General features: G+C 34.1%; 5 protein-coding genes across 9 annotated transcripts; 2 read left to right on the plus strand and 3 right to left on the minus strand.

Annotated features, from left to right (window-relative positions):
- Positions 1-445: 445 nt before the first annotated feature.
- On the minus strand, positions 446-2,530 carry LOC140056491 (acyl-coenzyme A diphosphatase FITM2-like). Its single transcript, XM_072101875.1, has one exon. The coding sequence runs from the start codon at positions 2,418-2,420 to the stop codon at positions 1,584-1,586; it is 837 nt and encodes a 278-aa protein (XP_071957976.1). The 5' UTR covers positions 2,421-2,530; the 3' UTR covers positions 446-1,583.
- Positions 2,531-3,776: 1,246 nt separating this feature from the next.
- On the plus strand, positions 3,777-13,302 carry LOC140057321 (vacuolar protein sorting-associated protein 4-like). 5 transcript variants are annotated; one of them, XM_072102927.1, is made up of 11 exons: positions 3,777-3,880; positions 4,425-4,536; positions 4,822-4,960; positions 6,627-6,718; positions 7,400-7,557; positions 7,665-7,783; positions 8,352-8,582; positions 8,926-9,145; positions 9,497-9,637; positions 9,756-9,872; positions 10,575-13,302. In XM_072102927.1, the coding sequence occupies exons 1-10, from the start codon at positions 3,854-3,856 to the stop codon at positions 9,855-9,857; spliced, it is 1,341 nt and encodes a 446-aa protein (XP_071959028.1). In that variant the 5' UTR covers positions 3,777-3,853; the 3' UTR covers positions 9,858-9,872; positions 10,575-13,302. The 5 variants fall into 5 exon arrangements, with proteins under 5 accessions (XP_071959028.1, XP_071959030.1, XP_071959027.1 ...); XM_072102929.1 differs by having other exon boundaries at positions 10,578-13,302; XM_072102926.1 differs by having other exon boundaries at positions 9,756-9,867.
- On the minus strand, positions 13,239-15,234 carry LOC140057322 (actin, acrosomal process isoform-like). Its single transcript, XM_072102931.1, has 5 exons — positions 14,927-15,234; positions 14,507-14,665; positions 14,101-14,347; positions 13,806-13,991; positions 13,239-13,684 (listed from the first exon to the last, which is right to left on the minus strand). The coding sequence occupies exons 1-5, from the start codon at positions 15,131-15,133 to the stop codon at positions 13,359-13,361; spliced, it is 1,125 nt and encodes a 374-aa protein (XP_071959032.1). The 5' UTR covers positions 15,134-15,234; the 3' UTR covers positions 13,239-13,358.
- Positions 15,235-16,160: 926 nt separating this feature from the next.
- LOC140056289 (coactosin-like protein) lies at positions 16,161-20,538 on the plus strand. Its single transcript, XM_072101613.1, has 4 exons — positions 16,161-16,335; positions 16,784-16,866; positions 19,118-19,275; positions 19,403-20,538. Exons 1-4 carry the CDS (start codon positions 16,262-16,264, stop codon positions 19,511-19,513), a joined length of 426 nt encoding a protein of 141 aa, XP_071957714.1. The 5' UTR covers positions 16,161-16,261; the 3' UTR covers positions 19,514-20,538.
- Positions 20,539-20,952: 414 nt separating this feature from the next.
- Positions 20,953-22,334, minus strand: LOC140057256 (uncharacterized). The gene is made up of 2 exons (XM_072102827.1): positions 22,113-22,334; positions 20,953-22,007 (listed from the first exon to the last, which is right to left on the minus strand). Exons 1-2 carry the CDS (start codon positions 22,321-22,323, stop codon positions 21,160-21,162), a joined length of 1,059 nt encoding a protein of 352 aa, XP_071958928.1. The 5' UTR covers positions 22,324-22,334; the 3' UTR covers positions 20,953-21,159.
- Positions 22,335-22,692: the final 358 nt, after the last annotated feature.

The raw sequence follows: 22,692 nt of genomic DNA on the forward strand, positions 1-22,692 counted from the left end.
AAAGTTCACTGTGTGCTCAATAAAAATTTGCTAAATTATATAACTGATCAGCTTCGCCAGGTGGAAGAGAATTTTTTTTAAATATAGACCATGGGAGACCATGTTAACAAAAACCAACAAATATTGTGCTCACTCTTTGAAATTCACCACAGCGTGTGGATATCATCATTATCATCACTATATCATCATCACTATTATTATCATCAACGTTATCATCATCAAACTGGAAGAAAAGTGAAAACATTTTCCTCTTGGTTTCGATTGGTATTATTGAGACATAGTTCATGAAATGTAAAACCTTCGTGTTTCAAGAAAGTTCTGTCAGGCGTCAAGCTGTTTTTTATTTTACTGGTTTACATTTTGGATTAGAAAAGGATGTTACTTTGATAAAAAAAATATACACAAATCAAAATTCTATTTGATTTATTACTACAACTACATTTTGTCATTAAAATGTACAATTACAACATCTACATTTATTATTAGTTAAAGTATTACAAAACATTTCTAAAATATAACAATATATCAATTGTTATTAACAATATTTGTTTTGTCCTTTCAAAATCATACCATCAAGTAAATATTTGTTTATTAGTAAAGCTTGGTTCCCACTAGAACGTAACGCAAGGACGTAAACGCAACACAAGCGTTTTAACCAATGACAAGCGAAGTTATAGACAGTTAGCAATCACAAGCGAATAAGCCATCGCTTGTGACTGGTCAATTCACTTGCGTTGCGTTACGTCCTTGTGTTGCGTCGCTAGTGGAAACCACGCTTTATGCTAAAAATGTAAAATTACAAAGAAAAAAGTATTTTAAATAAATAACATTTCCACACTTTGTATAATCTTTCATAGTTTGAGTAATCTCCAGGGACGGGACAGGCGACACATTTTTCTAGCACCAACATTGTTTTCTCGTCCTAATAGTACTGTACTAGGTTCAATGTGTTCCATTCTTAAGCTTGGTTCCCACTAGCGACGCAACGTAACGCAACGTAAGCAAATACCCTTACAATAATTGTGTTTGCCCCCGCCGGCGTGAAATCAAACCTGCGATTTTTGCATCATTGTTGCGTCGTCGGTTCCTATTTGTGATTACGCAATACAGCATTTTGCGTCAATACGTTGCTGCGTTGCGTTCTAGTGGGAACCACGCTTTATTAAAAATATTTAAAAGTATTTAAAAGTACTATTATAACATTTTGGTGAACGTAATTTAGGTATGTGTTCAATTTTAATTAATGTTTTATATTTTAAGTTCAATATCTATCTAAAATATTCAATTTAACATTTTTCAAGACACCTAATTTTATATGGAATGTACATTAGCAGGAACCAGTATTAATCTGTATTAAGGGTCTTTACACCTGGACGTTACGGCACGGCTTCGGTCCGGCGCCGGAAAATCAAATCAAACGTAAAATGTTTCGTTTTCATGCGGTTACTACGTGCATATATCGATTTCCGCATAGCCGCGCCGCGTAAAGCGTCGTGAAAACGAAACATTTTACGTTCGATTTGATTTGCCGGTACCGGACCGGAACAGGTGTGTTCATCCTTGATCTGGGAATAGTTTAATCCTCATTCAACTGTTCTAACTGGTGATCCAGGCGAGAACGTTTTTTTATACCAGAACTGGTATGTTAATAACCATATGACAATAGCAATCACGGCAGCTATGATCTTTTCCAAAAAGGTATGAAAATAAACAGCAGTACACAACAACATCCAAACCCACAAACAACACAATAGTAACAACAGAATAGCAAATATATAAATTAGTGGTGGTAGTATTTTTGACAACCATTTCTTGTTGCGATCTGTAGAATATTTATATTTACAAATTGCATTCATTGATCGCAGTTCTTCTAATATTGTCAGCATACTGTGCATTAGTATAAAAGTATGCCCTGAGATGTCGAAGCCTTTCCAGTTGGATTCAGCGTGTACACAGGATTTCTTTGTAGCAAAACCTTCTGCATCACAAGCTCCGGTCGCCTGTTCAATAGCTAAAAATAGATTCACAGTAATATACCAAAAGAATGTTGCAATCGCTAAGCGCAAACCATCTTTAAGTACTAAATACCATTGTTTATCACATGTAAGAAGACCAGATAAAACCATGTAGGGGGTCAAAAAGCATAAAGTCCAACCCCATCCCCACTTGACAAATACTTGATTGAAGAGGTTTTGAGGGTTCGAGAAGATAGAGTCTGGTGCTACATTTAGTTCGTAAACTATAGAACCTATAAACACAATGAAGAAAAGAAAGAATACAGTCTTTTCTGGGCGAAGCATTCCCAATGTCATGTCATCAAATGAGCAAGTTGTTTCGTCGTTGTTTGGCGGTGAAACTTCATCATTCGCTCGTCGTGTCTTCATTTTTGGTTTCCGATGTCTTGTCATCCTAGAAGGCATTATAATATATCCTGTCAATTTTAGTAAATATAAGTCACAATTTAACGGTAGAAAACAAGAAATATCACGTTGTATTCTTGATACGTGTTGTTGTGTTGATTCCTATGGAAAGGTCATGTGAGGGATATTATTCATACCATTTTGGTAGGTTGAAATATGCCCGGCTAATGCCCACAACTTTCTAATATACAAGCATTTTTTATTGAATTAAATAATTATTATTTTATGTTTATCACATGGAACCAAATTAAACTCAAATAAGATAATTTTAAGTCTATATAAACAATTCAATAATGTTTAAAATTAATTTATACAGAGCTATATTGTTATAATTTTCTTATGTTTGGAATGAACTAATATTTAGGTTTATGACGTGCAACAAATGTTAAATTATTTGATTTGATTTGATTTGATTTATTTCGGCATCAGTACATAAAATATCACAGACATACAATTAAAATTGGCAAATATAAAAATACCAATATAAAACAAGGATGCCAAGGATAACTCATAAAAGTCCTCTACGGACTTGTTTCCAATGAGGTCCTTTGAAAGAACAGCAAAAAAGACAAACAAAGCAACATAAAAAAATTACAAAAAACAGCAAAAAGGACAATCGAAAAAAGAAGAAGCGCTAATTAAATAGTTTCTAGAGCTAGTGAACGTTCCTGTTAGATTTGATGATGATTAAATTAGATTTAGATGATGCAAAGAATATCCATGTGCATTTTAAAAACACTTTTTTATGCGGGTATGCTGGTAGCCTTATCTTTAAAAAACAATTTAATTAAGTTGGTAGGACTGACCCAATTACGGTATTTTTACAACAGACTAACTATTTGTTTATCATAATTAATTTTTTATGGTAATTGAATAAAACTTTAAATCACACCACAAAAAACGTAATTTATCAAAGTATAAATGTGAAAGAATAGTATACACTTGTTTGTAATAATACCGCAAGTTCAGACTTAACTGGTACTTTACGGAAAAGTATAGAGGGCGGCAATCAGGAAAAAGTAATACTCTTTCGTGAAAGGCTGAACACACCGGAACTACCAATTTGGTACATTTTATAAATCCGAAATCATGATTCACGGTCACGACGAATTATGAGCAGACGACGTATGAAAACTGTTTGTAAAACGCATCATATTTTAAATATAAATAAAATTGTAATGCTAATATGTTTAACTTAAAAATTAATATTAAAATAATTAACATTTATTAAATTTCAAAAACTTTTTAAAAATATAATAATTAAGGAAATATAATATCATCTATCACGATTCATTGTGTGGTGGTGGGAAACTAAAGGTCATGTGTTTACATTTCTCATGACGTCATCATCCGAAGTAATTTTCGGAAGTTAAAACAATCCAGTATATTTTGCATTAGTAAGGCGTAAAATCTATGCCTAGCTATAAAACAAGATGTCTAGCGGTAGTAATAGCATGCAGGTATATTGTTTGTTTCACAGATATTTTATTTTTTCAGAACAGTAAATAAATCACTTTAGATTTAACTATTTACTGGCCCTCCTAGGCTAGGCCCCTACTCATTTTTTATATATTCGCGCACCGCATCACATCACCCTTCGTTTGTGGTGGAGCGTTTAGTAGTTGCTTCATAAAACTAAATAAATAGGTCGGCCTAGGCTATGTCCAGGTTTTTACATGGCGGAGGAAAAAAAGTTTAATTAATTTCTCCTCTCCCTAAGTAATACAAGTAGAGGGCCTGATTGCTATATGTCTACTGTACTGTACATTTGTGATTAAGTCCAGTGTAGTACTGTTAGTATAGGCCTAGTATGTGTTTATTTAAATGAAACATTCAATAATTTTCTGGGGTTAAAATAGGCCTAGTAAAGTATGTTTTCTATGGATATAAAATGAATTAAATATTATGAGAAAGAGATAACAGTGGTGATAAATTAAAATGTTCTTTGTTTGTAAGAAATGAATTTCAGTGACTAATTTTCATATATTATTTTTTCTTATATAGAAAGCAATTGACCTGATTACAAAAGCAACACAGGAAGACAAAGACAAGAATTACGAAGAAGCACTTAGACTTTATGAACATGGTGTTGAGTATTTTATACATTGCATCAAATGTAAGTGTGATTAAATTAAAAATTATTATAAAAAGAAAATGTAATTTCTAAATGAGTAGTTAATCTTCTTCAAACATATTGTAGTGAAACACCCTCATATAATAATGGGTCAACCCAAAGTGTGACCCGAGGTCATGTGCGTTGGTGCAACAACATGCAATTCATAAATTTTGCCCAATTATTCAGACACAACATTAAATTTTATGCTCAAATGTACTAATACCAATTCCATTACAAAAAAATGAGCATTAATGATGTAGCTATTTTCTTTACAATTATTTTCAGATGAAACGCATTCAGACAGAGCCAAAGAAAGCATCCGGGCGAAATGTAACTCATATTTAGAACGAGCAGAACAATTAAAAAAATATGTTGCCAAGAAACAAGGCAAGAAAAAGGTGAAAGACTCAGAAAGCAAAGGAAGGTATGTCAAACTATATCCATCATTTGGTCATCATTACAATTTTTATTTATTATTATCTTCTTTAAAATGGACCTGAAATGGAATTTCGATTTTCAAGAAATTCACACATGTTATTTAAATGTATCAAATTAACACAAACACACACAAATAAAAACAAAATGTATAGTATTTTGAGTAAAAACGAAATTTTAAGATACCATGGTAAATTAGCGAAAATTACTCACGCCATTGCAATATTCTATTTCAACGGCCGTCGGAAGCCTCTATATTCACGACGTCACATATACATACGATGATATCGAGAGCGTGTATGCCGCCCGATAGTCAGTGTGAATGATCGACGGCCTGGAAAGATACGCGAAGCGTTGACACTAATACTAATTTATTCAATATCTAATGTTGTTGAAATATAGGTCCCTAAAATGTACTTCGTTTGTTCTAAAACCCGAATTTAGAAGGCCTACCTCCCAAACCTTTACTAGGCCTCTAGGCCCCCAATCCAGAGCGCGGAGTCGATCCACCACCCACATCATGCGGCAAGGCTCCGTTTCATGTGTATCCAAGGACCAAAGCGATATCAACAACTTGCTGCGCTCATTGTCAAGCCAAAGTAAAATATGAATAAAATTCGTTTTCGAACTGCCTGATTCGTGACAAATAAATTATCATCTCATATTACTAATTTAATTCTGCTAAACTAAAAACTAAAGAAACTAACAAATTTTAACAGTATAAATTACGAAAGATATACAAAATACACGAACGGAAAATATGGATACGCATCATTGCGCACGGAGCTGTATCCCGGACAACGTTGCCAGGCCAACTTCGGTATTGCCAGAAAAAAACCGTTGATTTTAAGATTTTAAATCGTCATTTACTCGATGAATAACCGTTTATACGGTAATAATTTTATCTAAAAAAATTCTAAATACGTTTCTGCAAATGCACAAGCATTTTTTAGAAAATACCGTACTCCATAGATTTCAAGAGTTATAGCCAAAAAACTGCAAATTTTCCATTGGAGGGATAGGAATATATTCGCAAAGTGACGTCACCCGCGAATTTTTTTGATTTTCAAATGGGGCTTTCCCGAAAAGGGCCAATTTATATTTTGTAACAATATACATTCTAGCAACACCTAATAGCCCCCAAAACATCATTCTAAAATGAAAAAAATCGAAAATCCATTTCAGGTCCATTTTAAGATAAGATAAGATAACTTTATTTTGTCCACAAAACAACACTAAAAACTGAATTGCTTAAAGATGTATTGTCCCCCAAAAGCATAAAAAATGAAGAGTAATTAAATCGGACTTTGAATATGTTATTTGGTAGTTTTAATAAAGTTAATCACTTCCATAGGAAAAAAAAAATGTTTTCACTTACAAAATGACAAAATAAATGGTTAAATTCAACCAAAAATCCATTGGCTGCCAGCCAATTTGAACATCTTTTGTGTTAAATTACATTTTTTAGGTAAATACATTTTTTTCGATCCAATTTTTGGTCAAAGTGGATAACTATTATGTTGCATTAAAATGGAATATTAAAAAAAAAATGTTCAGATTTATTTTTTCAGGGGGACAATACATCTTTAAGTGATTTACAAAAAAAACCCACATTACTCAGACTGAAATAATTTATTATTTTGGTTATTTTTCAGTAGTAGTAAAAATAACAAAAGCAAGAAAAATGACAGTGGTAGTGACAGCGATGAAGATCAAGAGACCAAGAAATTAAATACTCAACTTGAAGGTACCATTATTTGATATCAAGTATTAAGCTCTATCTACACTATCAAACAAGTTTGACTAAACAAGTGTGATATGCCTAAAAGTTGGTAGTGATATGCCTAAAAGTTGGTAGTGATATGCCTAAAAGTTGGTAGTGATATGACGTCATCATGTCCATATATGGGACAGCACATTTTTTTGTCACATAAAGTTTCATAGTGTATTTAGGGTTCTATTGGCTCAAGCATAGCAGTTGCTACCAGCAGTCTGTATTGTTACCTGAGCCAGGTAATTGGTGCCGAAGTACAGGAGGATATTGCTACCAGCAGTCTGTATTGTTACCTGAGCCAGGTAATTGGTGCCAAAGTACAGGAGGATATTGCTACCAGCAGTCTGTATTGTTACCTGAGCCAGGTAATTGGTGCCAAAGTACAGGAGGATATTGCAACTACAACTGATGCATACATTTTAAATAAGATGTTGGGATAAATGTGAACTTGGGAATCTAAATATATATTTTATATTTTGTTTTAATTTATTAATAAAAAAAAACACAAATACAAACTTACAACAAACAACAGCAAATAACTTAATTGTGCCAAAGAGTGGCAATAGAGGCTAACAGGTTATTTCACTGATTTGGGTGATTTGAGGGACTTTCAATTGAAAAATGATAATCTACTACTACTACTTTACTAACTAGGTGCAATTGTTCAAGAGAAACCAGATGTGAAATGGTCAGATGTAGCAGGCTTAGATGCTGCAAAGGAAGCCCTGAAAGAAGCCGTCATACTGCCTATTAAGTTCCCCCATCTTTTCACTGGCAAGCGGCAACCATGGAGAGGTATTTTATTATTTGGGGTAAGGAACCACTGGAGTAATTTATTAAATAGATGTAAAGCATTTTCAACTTAGCTCTTCCTTTTTAACTTTTGTACACAGTGTTTAACATTTTGTTTATTGTTTAGCCTCCAGGCACAGGCAAATCCTACCTGGCAAAAGCTGTTGCAACGGAGGCTGATAATTCCACGTTCTTTTCTGTGTCATCGTCTGACCTTGTATCCAAGTGGTTAGGAGAAAGTGAAAAGTAAGTTTATTCAATGGTTTTTATAGTAGGATGTATTGTTGGTTTCCTCTTAAAATCATCTTAAAAACAGTTTTAATTACTTAAAGCATGCTCAAATTCTAAAAGAGTACTCTGTGAAAAATTACTGTTTTAGTTACTAGCATCTAGTGAAGTATGATATTAATTAACAATATTTGAACTACTTTGAGTAAAGCTCTGTCCACACTATCAAACTAGTTTTGACAAAAAAAGTGTGATGTGCCAAAATATGGTAGTGATTTTTTTTTTTTATTCAACTTTGTTTAATGAGGGTGACTCAAAACAGCCAGGGCTGACATGCATGAGGCCCTCAACACTTTAGAAACGAGAATGATAACAAATACAAAAAGAGGAGAAAAAGGAAACAAAAGGAGTGACCAACAAAAATAATATATATAAGATATGACGACATGTCCATATATGGGCACATCACATTTTTTGTCACACAAAGTTTGATAGTGTAGACAGAGCTTTAGAGAAAAGGACTACTAATAGTATTTTTCAATTTTTATTGTTAATGTACAATCATTCAAACTTTATATTTGTTTAGATTAGTAAGGCAGTTATTTGATCTGGCTCGTGAGCACAAACCATCAATTATTTTTATCGATGAGGTTGACTCAATGTGCGGTGAACGCGGCAGTAACGAGAGTGAGTCAGCCAGGCGTATCAAGACGGAGTTCTTGGTTCAAATGCAAGGTGTTGGAAATAATAATGACGGGATATTAGTACTCGGCGCCACCAACATTCCGTGGGTTTTAGATTCTGCTATCAGAAGAAGGTAACAATTTTTAAATTTTGAGTCACTGTTAATAATATTCAGATTCAAATCATAAAATTAAAAAAATCTACAATCCATATTTCCAAATTTTTAAAAACATTTTATTCTTTATTTTATTTTTTATTTCAACTTTATTTATAGAGGGTAACCAGTTAATATTCAGGGGCCCTCTTAAATTATGATAAAATACATTATTTACAAATATAGGCTGTACAAAATATAATATACAATTTAGTTTAGTATTAGGCTTAGTATTCAAAATATATAATTTCTGATATATTTCCACTTATTTTAAACATTTCATACGCAATTGTTAAATCTTCTATTACTTTTTGACTTTCAGATTTGAAAAGAGGATTTACATCCCATTGCCAGAAGCCCCAGCAAGAACTCACATGTTTAAACTTCATATGGGCCCAACAAAAACTACTTTAATAGAAAATGACTACAAACAATTAGGAATTGACAGCGACGGATACTCTGGAGCTGATATTAGTATTGTTGTAAGAGATGCGCTAATGCAGCCGGTCCGAAAGATACAAACTGCAACTCACTTTAGGCGGGTTAGTTTCAAATATTCAGTTTATTTTGTAACAAATACAAAATCAACTCTCTCTTGGACTGGCATAATATACTGTTTGGTTTTCTGCAAAATTCTACTATTCACAATGTATTTTTAATGGTACAAACAGATTTTTTGTGATCTTACGACTTCAAGAGAAGTCTGGTTGTGGCAGAGTTTGTTGTTTTCAGATAATCTTGTTGTGGGATAGTCGACTAGTACTTAAGTTTACACAACTTATGGTTGCAAATGCAAATTTACAGTACTTTATATTACTGTAGCCACAGTCTTTTAATTTTAGAATAAGAGAAGATGACAACAAAGACGGCATATCTCACTTTTTATTTGGTAGGTTCGTGGTCCGAGTCATGATGATCCAAACGTGATGGTAGATGATCTACTAGAGCCTTGTTCTCCTGGATCCCAAGGAGCATTTGAAATGAAATGGACAGATGTTCCAGGAGACAAGCTTTTTGAGCCTCCAGTATCCATGGTATGTTTTCTTTTTCAAATACAGTATTCAAAAAATGTCTATAATCATGCAAAAAGAATATTGAATCACTCATCAATCTACCTCTAGTTAATATTTTGACTATTTTTATTTTTCTTAGAATGATGTTAGGAAATCATTAGCTAACACCAGGCCTACAGTAAAGAAAGAAGACCTTAAAACTACCCAGGAATTCCTCAGCAGCTTTGGAATTGAAGGCTAATGAAGAACTGGTAAGGTATAATCACCATCCTAAATTAGAATGTTGTTTTACAATCCATGTTTGTCCAGTTGTTTTAGTTAAGCTCTGTCTACACTATCAAACTTTATGTGACAAAAAAATGTGATGTGCCCATACAAATAAACATGATGATGTCATATCACTACCGTATTTGGGCATGTCACACCTTTTTTTCTAACAAGTTTGGACAGTTTTTTGTTTGTGAAGAAATGGACAGTATCACTGCATATTGATCCTATTGCAAGGGTAGATCCAGTGCATTGCATTGTGATCATCTTATGTTCCTTGAGAAAACAATGATCTCTGAAAAAATGTTCCCAACCTCAATGCGGAGTGTTTCTCTTTTTGTGTTTGTCTATGAATGTGAAAAAGGTACGGATCATGACATACTTAGATAAAAGAAGTATATTTGATGTTTATAGTAAAAAAATATGAAAGTAATTAATAAATCTGGTAAGTTGCCCTTCATACATGCATGTTATATGGAGGTCTTAATCTGCGTCTGCCATTTTCTAGTAGTGTTACTTATTTTGTGCATGTGTGTATTTACAATAATGTCCAATCAGAATGAATCTGAAACAAGATGCCACTGGCATGTCTCAGTTTCCCCGAAACCTGACGCTTTCGCTGCAACCATATCTCATCTTTTTCTGCTTGCCAACTGGAATAATCAACACTGTGGCTTTGATTTAATTTCAGTAGTTTGTAAACGTTGTAAGAGTCAAAAGTGAAGACTGATGATTGGTCAGAAGGTCGGTACTAAATACCAACACTCCTGTGAATTTATTAGAGAGTCTATATGTCTCAAACATGTTATAGATATGTACAGTATATTATGTATCTATTTGTACTTGTGTTTTAACACATAGTTTATACGCAGGAGGGAGGGAGTTTACATATTATAAATTCAATTGAATTTATAATGAATTCATAAGTTCAATAATAGGCTTATATCCAAAGCCTATTATTTTTTAAAGAAAAAAAAGTTCCACTATCGCATTGCAATGATGTTTAAGTGGTTTATAGATAATTAGATTAAGTAATTGAAACGATCTATTTAAGATTAAGAATCGTAAAGACATATGCATGACCAGTGATGTTGACAATCATCTCTTGCAGATTACAGACTACATCTTCATACCCTACTGGTAAAATGCGTAGTTGCTCACACACTGTTGTTACCAAATACTTTACTTGAAAATATAGCTTAGTCTACACTTAGCAAGCTTTACCTAATTTTTGTTTGCAAACTCCTAGTTTTGCTCGAGTTTTCAAACAAAAATTGTTTAGTGTAGATTTCTACAAACTCATTTTCTGATTTTTGTCAACTGTTCTACACTATAGCAGAGGTTATAGAAAAACTTGACAAACTCCGTTTTTGCTGAAATTTGTGGGTTTATTACATGACCCTTATGTGTTTTGATGTTCTTAAGCTCTGTTTACACTATCAAATATAACGTGACAAAAAAAATGTGCCCATATATGGACATTGATGATGTCATATCGCCACCATTTTTGGCCGCTTTTTTGTAAAACTAGTGTGGACAGAGCTTTAATTCATGTCATTCAACATGTTGAATATATATTTTTAGAACATTGCAAATATGCCAAGCGTACCTTATTATTATATTTAATAAACAATTTTATGAATCAAACATGCATTTGTGCCCGATATTGGAAGTTTAAAAAAAACGTAAAAATTAGAAAAGAAAAACTTTTTTACTCAAGTGTAAATGAGATTGTAAATATTATATGTCAAAATGTTCCTCTCTTGGCTGCGGCATGTTGTATACTGCACAATTTCATTAAATTGGATAAAAAAAAAAAATTTAGAATAGATTTCCACAAAACAAATTATGCTCGGTATACCAGAGCTGAGTTCAGGGAGTTTGTGGGAGCGGGGTTAGTAGTTTTAAAGTATTCAAGTTCTGAAACTTTTTTTTGTGTAGAAAATGGCGCGCTTAATTGACCTCAACCCTTTTGCAATATGTCAAAAAATAATGCTTATTATCAGGAAATTGAACTATTAAAATGTGCATATTTGACCTATGACCGAACGTATGGACTGATATATAACTCTATTGGCAGTGTGTACTTTTCCTACCATCCTTAAAATTGTATAGTGTAAAACTTGCCCTCGTGGATTGGCATCGTTATAATAATAATTGCGCGTGGTGACTAGAACGCGTAAAGCAAATGGCGCACGCAATTTGACCAATCAACGTTGCGTGTACAGCTGTGCGTCCTCCCAGTGGGAACTACCTTTTAAAAGAAATAAACTTCTTGAAACATTATGTTTATTTATATGTAGATAATACAGTTATTTAGTTTTCATAATTATGTTGCGTTCCGACGTTCTGGTACGCCCAATTCTTGTAAACCGTTATTGTTCGCAAGATAGTTGAAATAAAGTTGTCTGTACCGCCGGTGCAATTGAAGGCAACATTAGTTAAATAAACATTATTGATTGAGTTAAAAAAAAAAATATATATATTGTGTGAAGATTATGTAATAACCTAATGGTGACGAACGTACTGTACTAAGCCTATAGGTTTAATAACGTTTATTGTTATCGTCAGCCACGTGACACTGACGCATAATGTGACGTCATCACGTACGGAATCCTGACATGCTCTATGATGAGCGCTTAAAAATAATCGGATTCCGGCATAGACGACGGGAGTAGCATGGAGTAAATATTTTCTCCATGGTTCAGAAGGACATATTGTACCATTTATTAAATAAGAGGCATGCCACATTTTCTAAAGCACCTCTGTAATTTATTGAAATAAAGGGTATACAATGTAATATTTACAGTGATGTTATTGCATGTTGTATGTAAGTCGTGATGACCTATTACACAGTGGCTCCAGAAAGTAACTTTCTACCTTTTTACAAAGCGGAAACGTGGCTCTACGAATAGGAAATATCGGAGACTAATGTTGGTCACATTTTCCAATTAGTATGGTGGTACGTGAACGTGGGTTTCTGTGGTTAACTCAACTGTTACCGTCAGATGAAAGTAAACCGTGGCAAGCCTGTAAAAATCGGAGTACAAGCCTATAAGCAACTGAAGACAAGATATGTTTAGGCCTACTTAGTAGATGAAAATAATTTGCTATAAGTTAGGCCAATTTACTATCACGTTTGCTGTTGGGCTCCAGTAGAAAAAAGGGGTTCTATCGAACCCTACGAACCCCCTGGCTACGGGCTTGCGTGGTGATCATATCAAATGTAGCCGGTTATTCCTTGTTTGTGTATGCAACATTGTGAAGATGATAAAGAGAACATTCAAGCGCGCATAGAGAGTTCTTTGCTGCTTCAAGTAAATACATTTCAGTATCATTTACATACGTTACATATATACACTTTTATTCTTTTAATTACAAAATGTTGTTATGACATAATAAATAAAGTTAAAATATAATGTTAAGATTTTACAATTCGCAGCAAGATTGTTAGTGTTTAGTACATTTTTACATTTTAGAAGCATTTTCTATGAACGACTTCCGGACCCGTTTCGTCGTATTCCGCTTTTGTGATCCACATCGAATCGAATGACGACAGCGACGACAAGATCGATCCGCCGATCCAGACCGAGAACTTTCGCTCGGGTGGCGCAACGACTTTAACTTTCATTGTACTGGGCGCCAACTTTTGTAATTCTTTCTCCATACGTTCTGGCATTCCTTCAAACATAGAGCTTCCTCCTGATTGGCAGACGTTCGCGTAAAGATCTTTTCGGATATCGATGTCACACTTCATAATTGAGTTGTAAGATGTCTGGTGTAAGCCGACCGCTTCCAGACCTAAAGAGTAATGTCAAATCACAAGTAACTTATTTTTATTTTAAAAATAATGTGCTTAACTTGAAAAAAAATTGTATTTAAACGGTCAAGGCCTACTTACAAAGTCATGAGGTGTACTTACCGAGCATCGGCGGATCAAAAAATACTTCTGGACATCTGAATCGTTCGTTACCAACCGTTATCACCTGTCCATCAGGTAGTTCGTACGTTTTCTCAATTTTGCTGACTTTACCGTTCATTTCCGTGTCGAAATTTTTTGCGACGTAACACAATTTTTCTTTTATATCCTTTACGATTTCTCTTTCGGCTAAAAGTAAGAAAATAACAAATTCACGGATAAAGAAGTGATAGCGCCCCTTACGCCCATAGGAATAGACAACTTGTTTATTTGTAAAAGTTGGTGAAAATCCTGTTACCTGTTGTTGTAAATGAATATCCTCTTTCTGTCAAGATTTTCATCATATACTCCGTGAGATCTCTGCCTGCAAGATCTAGCCTCAAGATAGCATGAGGAAGAGCGTATCCCTCATAAATGGGTACGGTGTGGGAGACACCGTCACCGGAGTCGAGAACGATTCCGGTCGTTCTTCCTGACGCATATAAAGCTAACACGGCCTGGATACCTACGTACATGTTTGGTGTGTTAAATGTCTCAAACATTATCTATGTTACGTGAAATCAAGAAAAGTATATATGATGTTTAATTCATTACATGTAATATGATGAAAAGAAAAATGGTTTAGCTTTTAAATGTAAGCTATTTATGTATATTTTATTTCAATACCGGTACCGTCACAAATATTATTACAAACTTTTCAATACCTGCGTCATTTTTTCACGGTTTGCTTTCGGATTGAGTGGTGCCTCAGTTAATAAGACGTTATGCTCTTCAGGCGCAACTCTGAGTTCGTTGTTGAACACGTGCTTCCATACACGCTCCATATCATCCCAGTTTGTAACGATTCCATGTTCAATTGGATACTGTTGAGCAAATAAAAACCAAAATATGCAAACATGTGAAAACAGTTATGGGATTAAGAACAAGGCCAATAGCCATAAGTCGCGTGCTAAAACGCATAGTGATACCGGACCGACAGACAGACCGACCGACCGACATAGTGAACTATAGAGTCGCGTCCATGCGACTAAAAAGCATGGCAATCTTTTAAAGATTCTAAATTCTATCTAGGCCTAGCCTAGGCCTGGCTTAATTAATATTTATTACTACAAGATGTGTTGTACCTTCATTGTAAGCATGCCTCTTTTGCTTTGCGCTTCATCACCTACGTATGCATCCTTGGTACCAACACCGACCATAACACTGCGATGTCGTGGTCGACCTACGATTGCTGGGAAGATTGCTCTTGGACTGTCATCTCCAGCAAACCCTGCCTTGATCATTCCACTTCCATTATCAATAACGATCGCTGCTGAATCACTATCACACATTTTTGATTTTGAATTTTATCCCAATTTTTTTTATTGAATACTTAAGCCCATTTTAAGCCTACCTAAATGTGAAAGACGTTGTGCCCAAGAAGATTGAGTTTAGAACTTTTCACAACAAACTTTGGAATACACGCGCGATTGTTGCTAGGACGTTTGCGTGCAGAGCGGGCGCGCAAAAATTACGCGTACCTCAGTATTCTAATCATCTAACAAATTATTTCACGTGATTTTCAAATTGTTTATTGCCATAACAACAGAACTATTCCTCTCATTAATTTATTTTACTTGCAAAACTACCGTCGTATTGTTCATCAATGATACCTAATATCGAGAAGTTATATATAGCGCGCGTGTGCATATTTGTCACAATTAAATGATTTATTCTTTCTCTTTTGTGGAGAAAGCCAAATTTATTTCGAATTTCAATGTCTTTAGGCTTACCAATCAAAATGTATTGTTGTCTTATCAATAATATGATTTTGTACTGTAATATCTATTACATTCTTTAAAATAAAAAGATAGGCCTAGATACATTGTTATTTTATAGTTTATTTGGAAAATGGGGTAATTTTGTGAAATGTCTTTGATACTAACAGTAATTCTTAATATTGTAACCACACCCTCTTTCGGAAACATACGACTCCTATAAAACAACATTACTAGCCAGTCTGGCAATTTTGTAATGTCTATACATGGATATCATTATCTTGAAGATAAATTTACGTTTCTAAAAACGCACCGTGCTAATAAATACATGTATTGTCGGTCCTGTTTAAAATTGAATGTAAGAGAAGACATCATCTTTAAAACAGGTTTGTTCTCTGTTTCCTTGGTCGGCTCACTCCTCTTCCGCAACCGGAAACTGTCTTTGGGTCATTTACTTCTAAATATGGTTATCGCTTATAGACGTGTTGAATATTCATACCTTGATAACGCGGAACATGAGTGACGTAACAGTTTTACAAGGTTTCGGTAGATGTTACAACGTTGTCAGGGCAAAGGTCATGGTTCGCTTCAATCGTTTCCATTCGACCGAACGAACAATCGTTATTGGTTTTACAAAAGCAACAGTTCAGTTCTGTGGACGTAGTAGAAATTCGCCGGTATTCGCTGAAATTACATTCAAACATGAGTACTTTAAATAAAGAAGAGGTTTGTACCGCATACGAAGATGTTAGAGCGGATGATACAGAAACAACATGGTGAGTAACGCTCTTTTAACGTTTTAAATTCCGGGTTTTAATTCACTATCTGTAGATAGAATTAGATACTAGATACCGTTGGATTGGTGTGTACTTAAGTTGACATATTGCACCTGCTTTCGTTATTTTAGTACCTGTACCGGTAGTAAGCAACCCCACCTCAAATACAATAAATAAAACTGTACTGTCATTTAATGTAATGTATTCGACTTAAACTGACAAAATTATTCAATTTAATGATGATAATTTTGAAGATTGTGTTGTTTTATAATGTACCGCCGGTTGTTACGCCCTGTAATTAAACTGACGGATGTACTATTGAACCCGGTACAACTGGCTTGTAAATACTATCTTATCACTATATAATTAAACTATTTATATAATATATACATTGTTTACATTAAAAAACGTACGAACATACAGTACTTATAGTTTCTTTTTATTCCAGGCTTATATGTAGATATAATGAAAAGGAAATTGGTGTGTCCGGAACTGGTACTGACATTGAAGAGTGTTTCAACCAATTAACAGGTATGTTGCATGTTTCCAACCATTTACCATTACAGTATTATGTTATAATAATATTGAAATAATATAGTTTTCAAATTGACTAGATTTCATCCTTACTGATTCGAAATTACACCCTCTGTATAAATATGATCTTATTAATTAAATTGATAACATATCACCATGGAGTAATTTACTCCATCCATGCTATCACAAGTTCCTAGAATTCAACACATTTACAGACATAAAGTAATCATTCGGCCTATTGTCCAGTGCTCTTTTTTATCTTTTACAATTGAAATGTGTGAATGTTGTTTACTTATTTCTTTAAGTATATAAATTCAAAGTCCTTCAATCAGCCTCTTGCAATTGCTAACCCCCTCGCAACCAGGGTTACGTACCCTCTGAATAGGTAGCAATTATCTCCTCGTTGTCATGTCGACGATCAATCTCTCTTTCTACCCTTTTCGTCTTGTTACACCTGTAGTGAAGATTTCATATTATAATTGTTAATAAAATACATTATTATTATCGTATTACAAATTGTAAAAGTCAATATTAAGTCAAATTCGATGATATAATGTACTATATATATAGGCCTATAAAGCATCAATTTAAATAGTAGGCCTATAGTGTGATTGTGAAATGAATGAATGATATAATGAAAGAGACCATCAACGCAGCAAACCTTGAATCATTGTTCACACCCGTTTGTTAGGCGCAGCAGCATTGTTTAAAGGCACGGTTCATTCAATAGTTTCTAATTGTGAAACAGCCGTTTTTTGTTAGGTAATGTAGATCCCATTTTAATGGTATTTATTGTGATTGTATTGTATGAATAAGCCTCTATGCATTGATGACGTGAGTTTCCTTTTGTGAATGACGTCACCAGACGCCCGACAAACAACAAGTTCACGCGCGCGTATTAAATCTGATGAATCTTGATTATGGGCTTCATTTTAATTGTCAAACAACAGAAAGAAAATAATTCAAATTTAACTCATGAACAACAATAGTTTGTGGTCTAAATATTACATAAAATTTAACAACCTGACTGTATAAAATCTTTTATGTGTTTTACGAGTGAGTAGTGATAAACTGTGTAGAGGATTATACAGCCTAGGCCTATACTTTGTCATCGCCTGATCGCTGTTACATGATAAAAGCGAAAGATATTGATTACCAAATTGCCAAAATAGCTTTTACTTTTAATATAATGAGCTTTTTAATGATACATTTTAGCATAATAAATTGTGAAAGTATTTAATTAATTGACCATACTGTCGTGGCACAAAAATGGTCTACAGATTTTGGCTTTTGTTCAGATTGATCATGTTTCAGACATTTTTCCTTGAGCTGTTGAAAGAATAAAATCATAAAATATTAAGTGGTAATAGATGTTGATTGGTTAGCAACACGCCTTGTCATATTCCATATTAGGGTATGGTATGCAAGTCGTTATACGAGCTACGGTTTACTTTAGTTCCGGTATCTTTACTTCCGGGGTTTGTAGCAATAGAGGTGGTTACGGCTGACAGAAACCAACAATGTCTTGATTAATTAATGTGGTTTTTATTATTTTATTATGTGGTGATTTGTTCTTGTTGGAAAACAACTGTACATTTCGATAATTATTGTTCAAATATGCTGTTCTAAATTCCATATTTGGTACTCAACGTGATTTATTACATTCATAGGCCTACTGGATTAGAATCTGCTCTACTACTACTACATATAGGCCTACAGACAATAAGTTTCAGGAATATTTTCAGTGGCGCTTTAAATGTAATTCAAAGTATATCTGTGTACTCGATTAAACCAAATGTCACGTATACATGCTGTGTGTGCTGGGTATTTTTACATGGTAATCATGTTAGCCACTACTAAAATACAAGGAACTGTTCTTTCCATTATATATCCACCCAAGTCCTAATTCCTAAATTCTTATTTGAAATTCTTATTTGAAATTGAACCCAAAACCCCTATTGGGAGAGTAATCGTAGGTCATGGCTTGTCAGGACCATACAAATAATAAAGATAATAATTATATTGCAACGCGTTCCATGTTACCAAGCAGTTGTGCGTAATTTGACGCGCGCGTTAAAAGCAAATGCGCGTGAATAACATGATAAAACGCTACGCGCGCGTGTTTTCTATGAGACGCTAGTTGTTTTTGCATTTTAATACTAATTTCTAATGCTAATACTATACCGTAATAGAGAGAGAGACTGTGTCTACTCTAGTTTTAAACAATTTAATAATTTTGTTTTTTCAGATGACGAGAGGGCATTTATATATATTAGACTAGAAACTGGAGACGAGATGAGCAAGCGAGCAAAGTTTGCATTTATCACGTGGATAGGACCCGATGTTGGGGCATTGAAGAAGGCTAAGACCAGTACAGATAAAGCCACTGTAAAGAAAGTAGTATCGGTAAGTTGCCCCGGCAGATTCAGGCCTACCTATGATATTTGAATTGTTTAGTGCGTTATAATCTTTTAATCCAATTATAAATTAGAAGGGTATTTGTTAATAATTTGTTTTAAATTATTTGTTTTAGATTTTTGCTAAAGAGTTCCTAGTTGATACTAAACATGATTTGAACTTAGGAAGAATTGAGGAAGAAGTAAGAAAGGCAGGAGGTGCTAATTATGGCACTGGCAGTCGATAAAATAAACAACGTTACGTCATCATTACGTATTTTAATCATTTTTCTTCAGTTTCTCAAACATTATTATTGATTTTTCGATTGCGTGACGCCGGGTAATACTAGTGATTACAATGGCGTCACGGACATTTTGCGCATGCGCCCCATGATTGGAATTTCAGAATTGTTATAGATGCACAAGCTATCATGACATCGATATGTTTGTGGGCATGCACCAGTGTTCGCTACGTCATAAGTGTTTTCGGCAATCGGCGGAAAGTACACCAAGTCGAATTGATTATGGCTTAGTCGTTCTATTTTCCATGAATGTGTCTCGTGTATTAACTGTGCGCGTTATGCGTTTGGTGTTTCAATGCGTATATATCTTGTACGCGTTGAATCCAGAACACAGATACGATACATGGACGCAGAAACATTCAACAACACATCATTTACAATTACATTCGAAATGTTTTTCTTTACATCTTTTTCTCGTAGTAGATAGATGATGATGATGAACACAGACAGAATTCGGACCTTTGCGAAGCCTTATGATGAGTGAAAATTAATAGTCTTTGTGTAGCTTTAAAGACGACCATTGTATTTTATTTTTTAACAGAATAGTGTCATGTAGAGATAATGAGGCCTAAAATGTAAATTCATGTTATTGTTTGAGACCAAACAAATGACCAATACTCAATGTAATCAATGTGTTTTCAATAAAAGGTATACTTATTTTATAAATTGAACACAAGTGATCATTTTGTATTAGGTGACAAATAGTGATAATGTTTAGTTTTGTTTTGTGTCCATTGATTTTATATAATTTTAAGCAAATTGTAGGCGCGCGTAAAATGCATGTTTTGCACGCGCACATCGCTGCAACAAACATTTTTGTTTACAGATCAATTTCAAACATCATTCAAAACTAATGGCCAAAATGTGCTCAAATTAACAATTAATTATATTAATATAAAAACTATCCGTATTTATTGTAATTATAAACGGTGCGATTTAAAATTAGCAATAAACTTTATATACATTTATCATTTGTGTGTTGTATGTGTTTTGTGGATATATACATTGTAAGGAGACACGGTGTGAGTTTTATTTCAGATTTAGCGTTCATGCTGTTTTGGATAATTTGAACTTTTGCACCGCGAGTCTCTTTTCCATACGGTTATTTCAAGATGATTTTTGCATATTTCAATAGCGAGCTATTCGCAGCCTCGGTAAAAGAACTGTGAATCGACCAAATGCAATCCCGGAATTAACAGAAGGGTGTATATTGTATTTGTTTTAATTCACATTTATTCAGCAATATAACAAATTACATTACAGGGATTTTACAGAGACAAGTAATTGTCTGTAGTCGTAAGACCCTTTAGAAAAAAAAATATTATCACAAAGGAAAAAAAACATGAAAACAGTTTTTAGTCGCGTGGACGCGACTCTATAGTTCACTATGTCGGTCTGTCGGTCTGTCTGTCGGTCCGGTATCACTATGCGTTTTTGCACGTGACTTATGGCTGTTGGCCTTGTTAAATGTATTGTTGATATGATAATACTGACACATCTTACAAAAATAAACAGAAAAATCTACGCAAACTGTGTATTAAGCGAGACGTTTATTGTTACGTTTTGTATAGGCCTTAAAATGATGTAACCCATTAAAATAGAAATAACTGAAAACCATCGATCCTCGACATTGCTTTTAGGCTGGTCAGCAATATCAACATATCAAAACGTTCGGTTTGCTCGAGTTGGAGATCATCTAATAACGCATTAAAGCACGCCTCCTCTAGGTAAGGCTCTGTCGTCTCCGCAGTTCTGTTCATAATATTGAGTCGTCCAAATTTGTTAACAATTGCAACTAAGCGAGAAGGATGATATTCGATGTCGAAACCTAGCGGACTTAAAAATGTAACCACTTTTCGAAGTTTGTCTATGAAATGTTGACGCATTGATAAATCACCAGCACTTTCAACATCTATCATCGTTGTCATAGTAAGTAATGTGTAACCGTAGAAACGTCTTTTACTGTTTTTTTGGTCAGTCATTCTGAAAATGTAGGAGACTATTCGACGATCGAGTTGGAAAGCTATCTCACCAATTATTCTCAACTTTAATTCTCTTTCTTCTTGAGTACCTTGACTTAAAGACGCCGCGGAAGCGCCTAAACTAAAATCAGTTCTCGTCAGAGGGCGCTTGTCTATATACTCCATTTCAGTTAATGCAGATGCATCTGATAGTCTACTTCTTGAGGAGGTCTCATTCATTATATTTTTCTTAGGAGTAGAATGTATTTTGGGCTGAAATGTCTCTGTGTAAGATCTGTCAGTTTGATCACGTGATTTGTGATTTGTTTCTCTGATTGGTTGAGTGTTTTTAAATATAGGTATACTACAATCACATGTTATTCCTTCAACTGCATGCGCGCATTGTTTAGATTTATTTTCATAAACAATTGTAGAAAGTTCCTTTTGTGGAATACTGCAACATGTTTCTCCATTATTTTCTATAAAAAGATATTTATAACATTTTATTTCTTAGTTATTATTAATCGGCGCTTTGATATATACTGCAATATAGTGATACACAGATTTTCGATATTATCACTTACCTCTAGAAATGTTCAATCGTTTTCCAGACATCCAACTTGCAAGAACACTAATCAAAGTTGCTGATTTCAAATCAGAATTTTCTTTCAGCAATTCCAGTTGAGATTTTAAAGAACGATTTTCCTCTTGTAGTAATGCGTTTGTTTCGTTGACTAATTTGTTTGATAAAACAAAGCCACTACTTTTTTCACCTTTATTGTTAAATGTGGACATTTTACAGAATATTTACGTCACGCCAAATGAATACTATTAAAACCATTATTTTGTTTTACTTACTATGAACGTACGTCCGCCGTACAGTACAAATAAAAACTGCGTTGTATCTTAGTAACAAGAGTAACACGTTTCATTGTATCTTAGTAACAAGAGTAACGCGTTTCGCTGTATCTTAGTAACAGGAGTAACGCGCACAACTATTCCTGTTTATATTTGAAATAGCGCCACCATGTCATAGTCTTTATCATCAATTGCGCGGCGTACGCCCTTTTGATAAGATGTTGTCAAAGGTCAATGCTATTTATCAAATCTTTATGTATTTAACCGTCAATGTTTGCATATGATTTAACATTGTGTTTTTTAATT

The sequence above is a fragment of the Antedon mediterranea genome, chromosome 8, assembly GCF_964355755.1.
Source record: "Antedon mediterranea chromosome 8, ecAntMedi1.1, whole genome shotgun sequence".
Lineage (NCBI taxonomy): Eukaryota > Metazoa > Echinodermata > Crinoidea > Comatulida > Antedonidae > Antedon > Antedon mediterranea.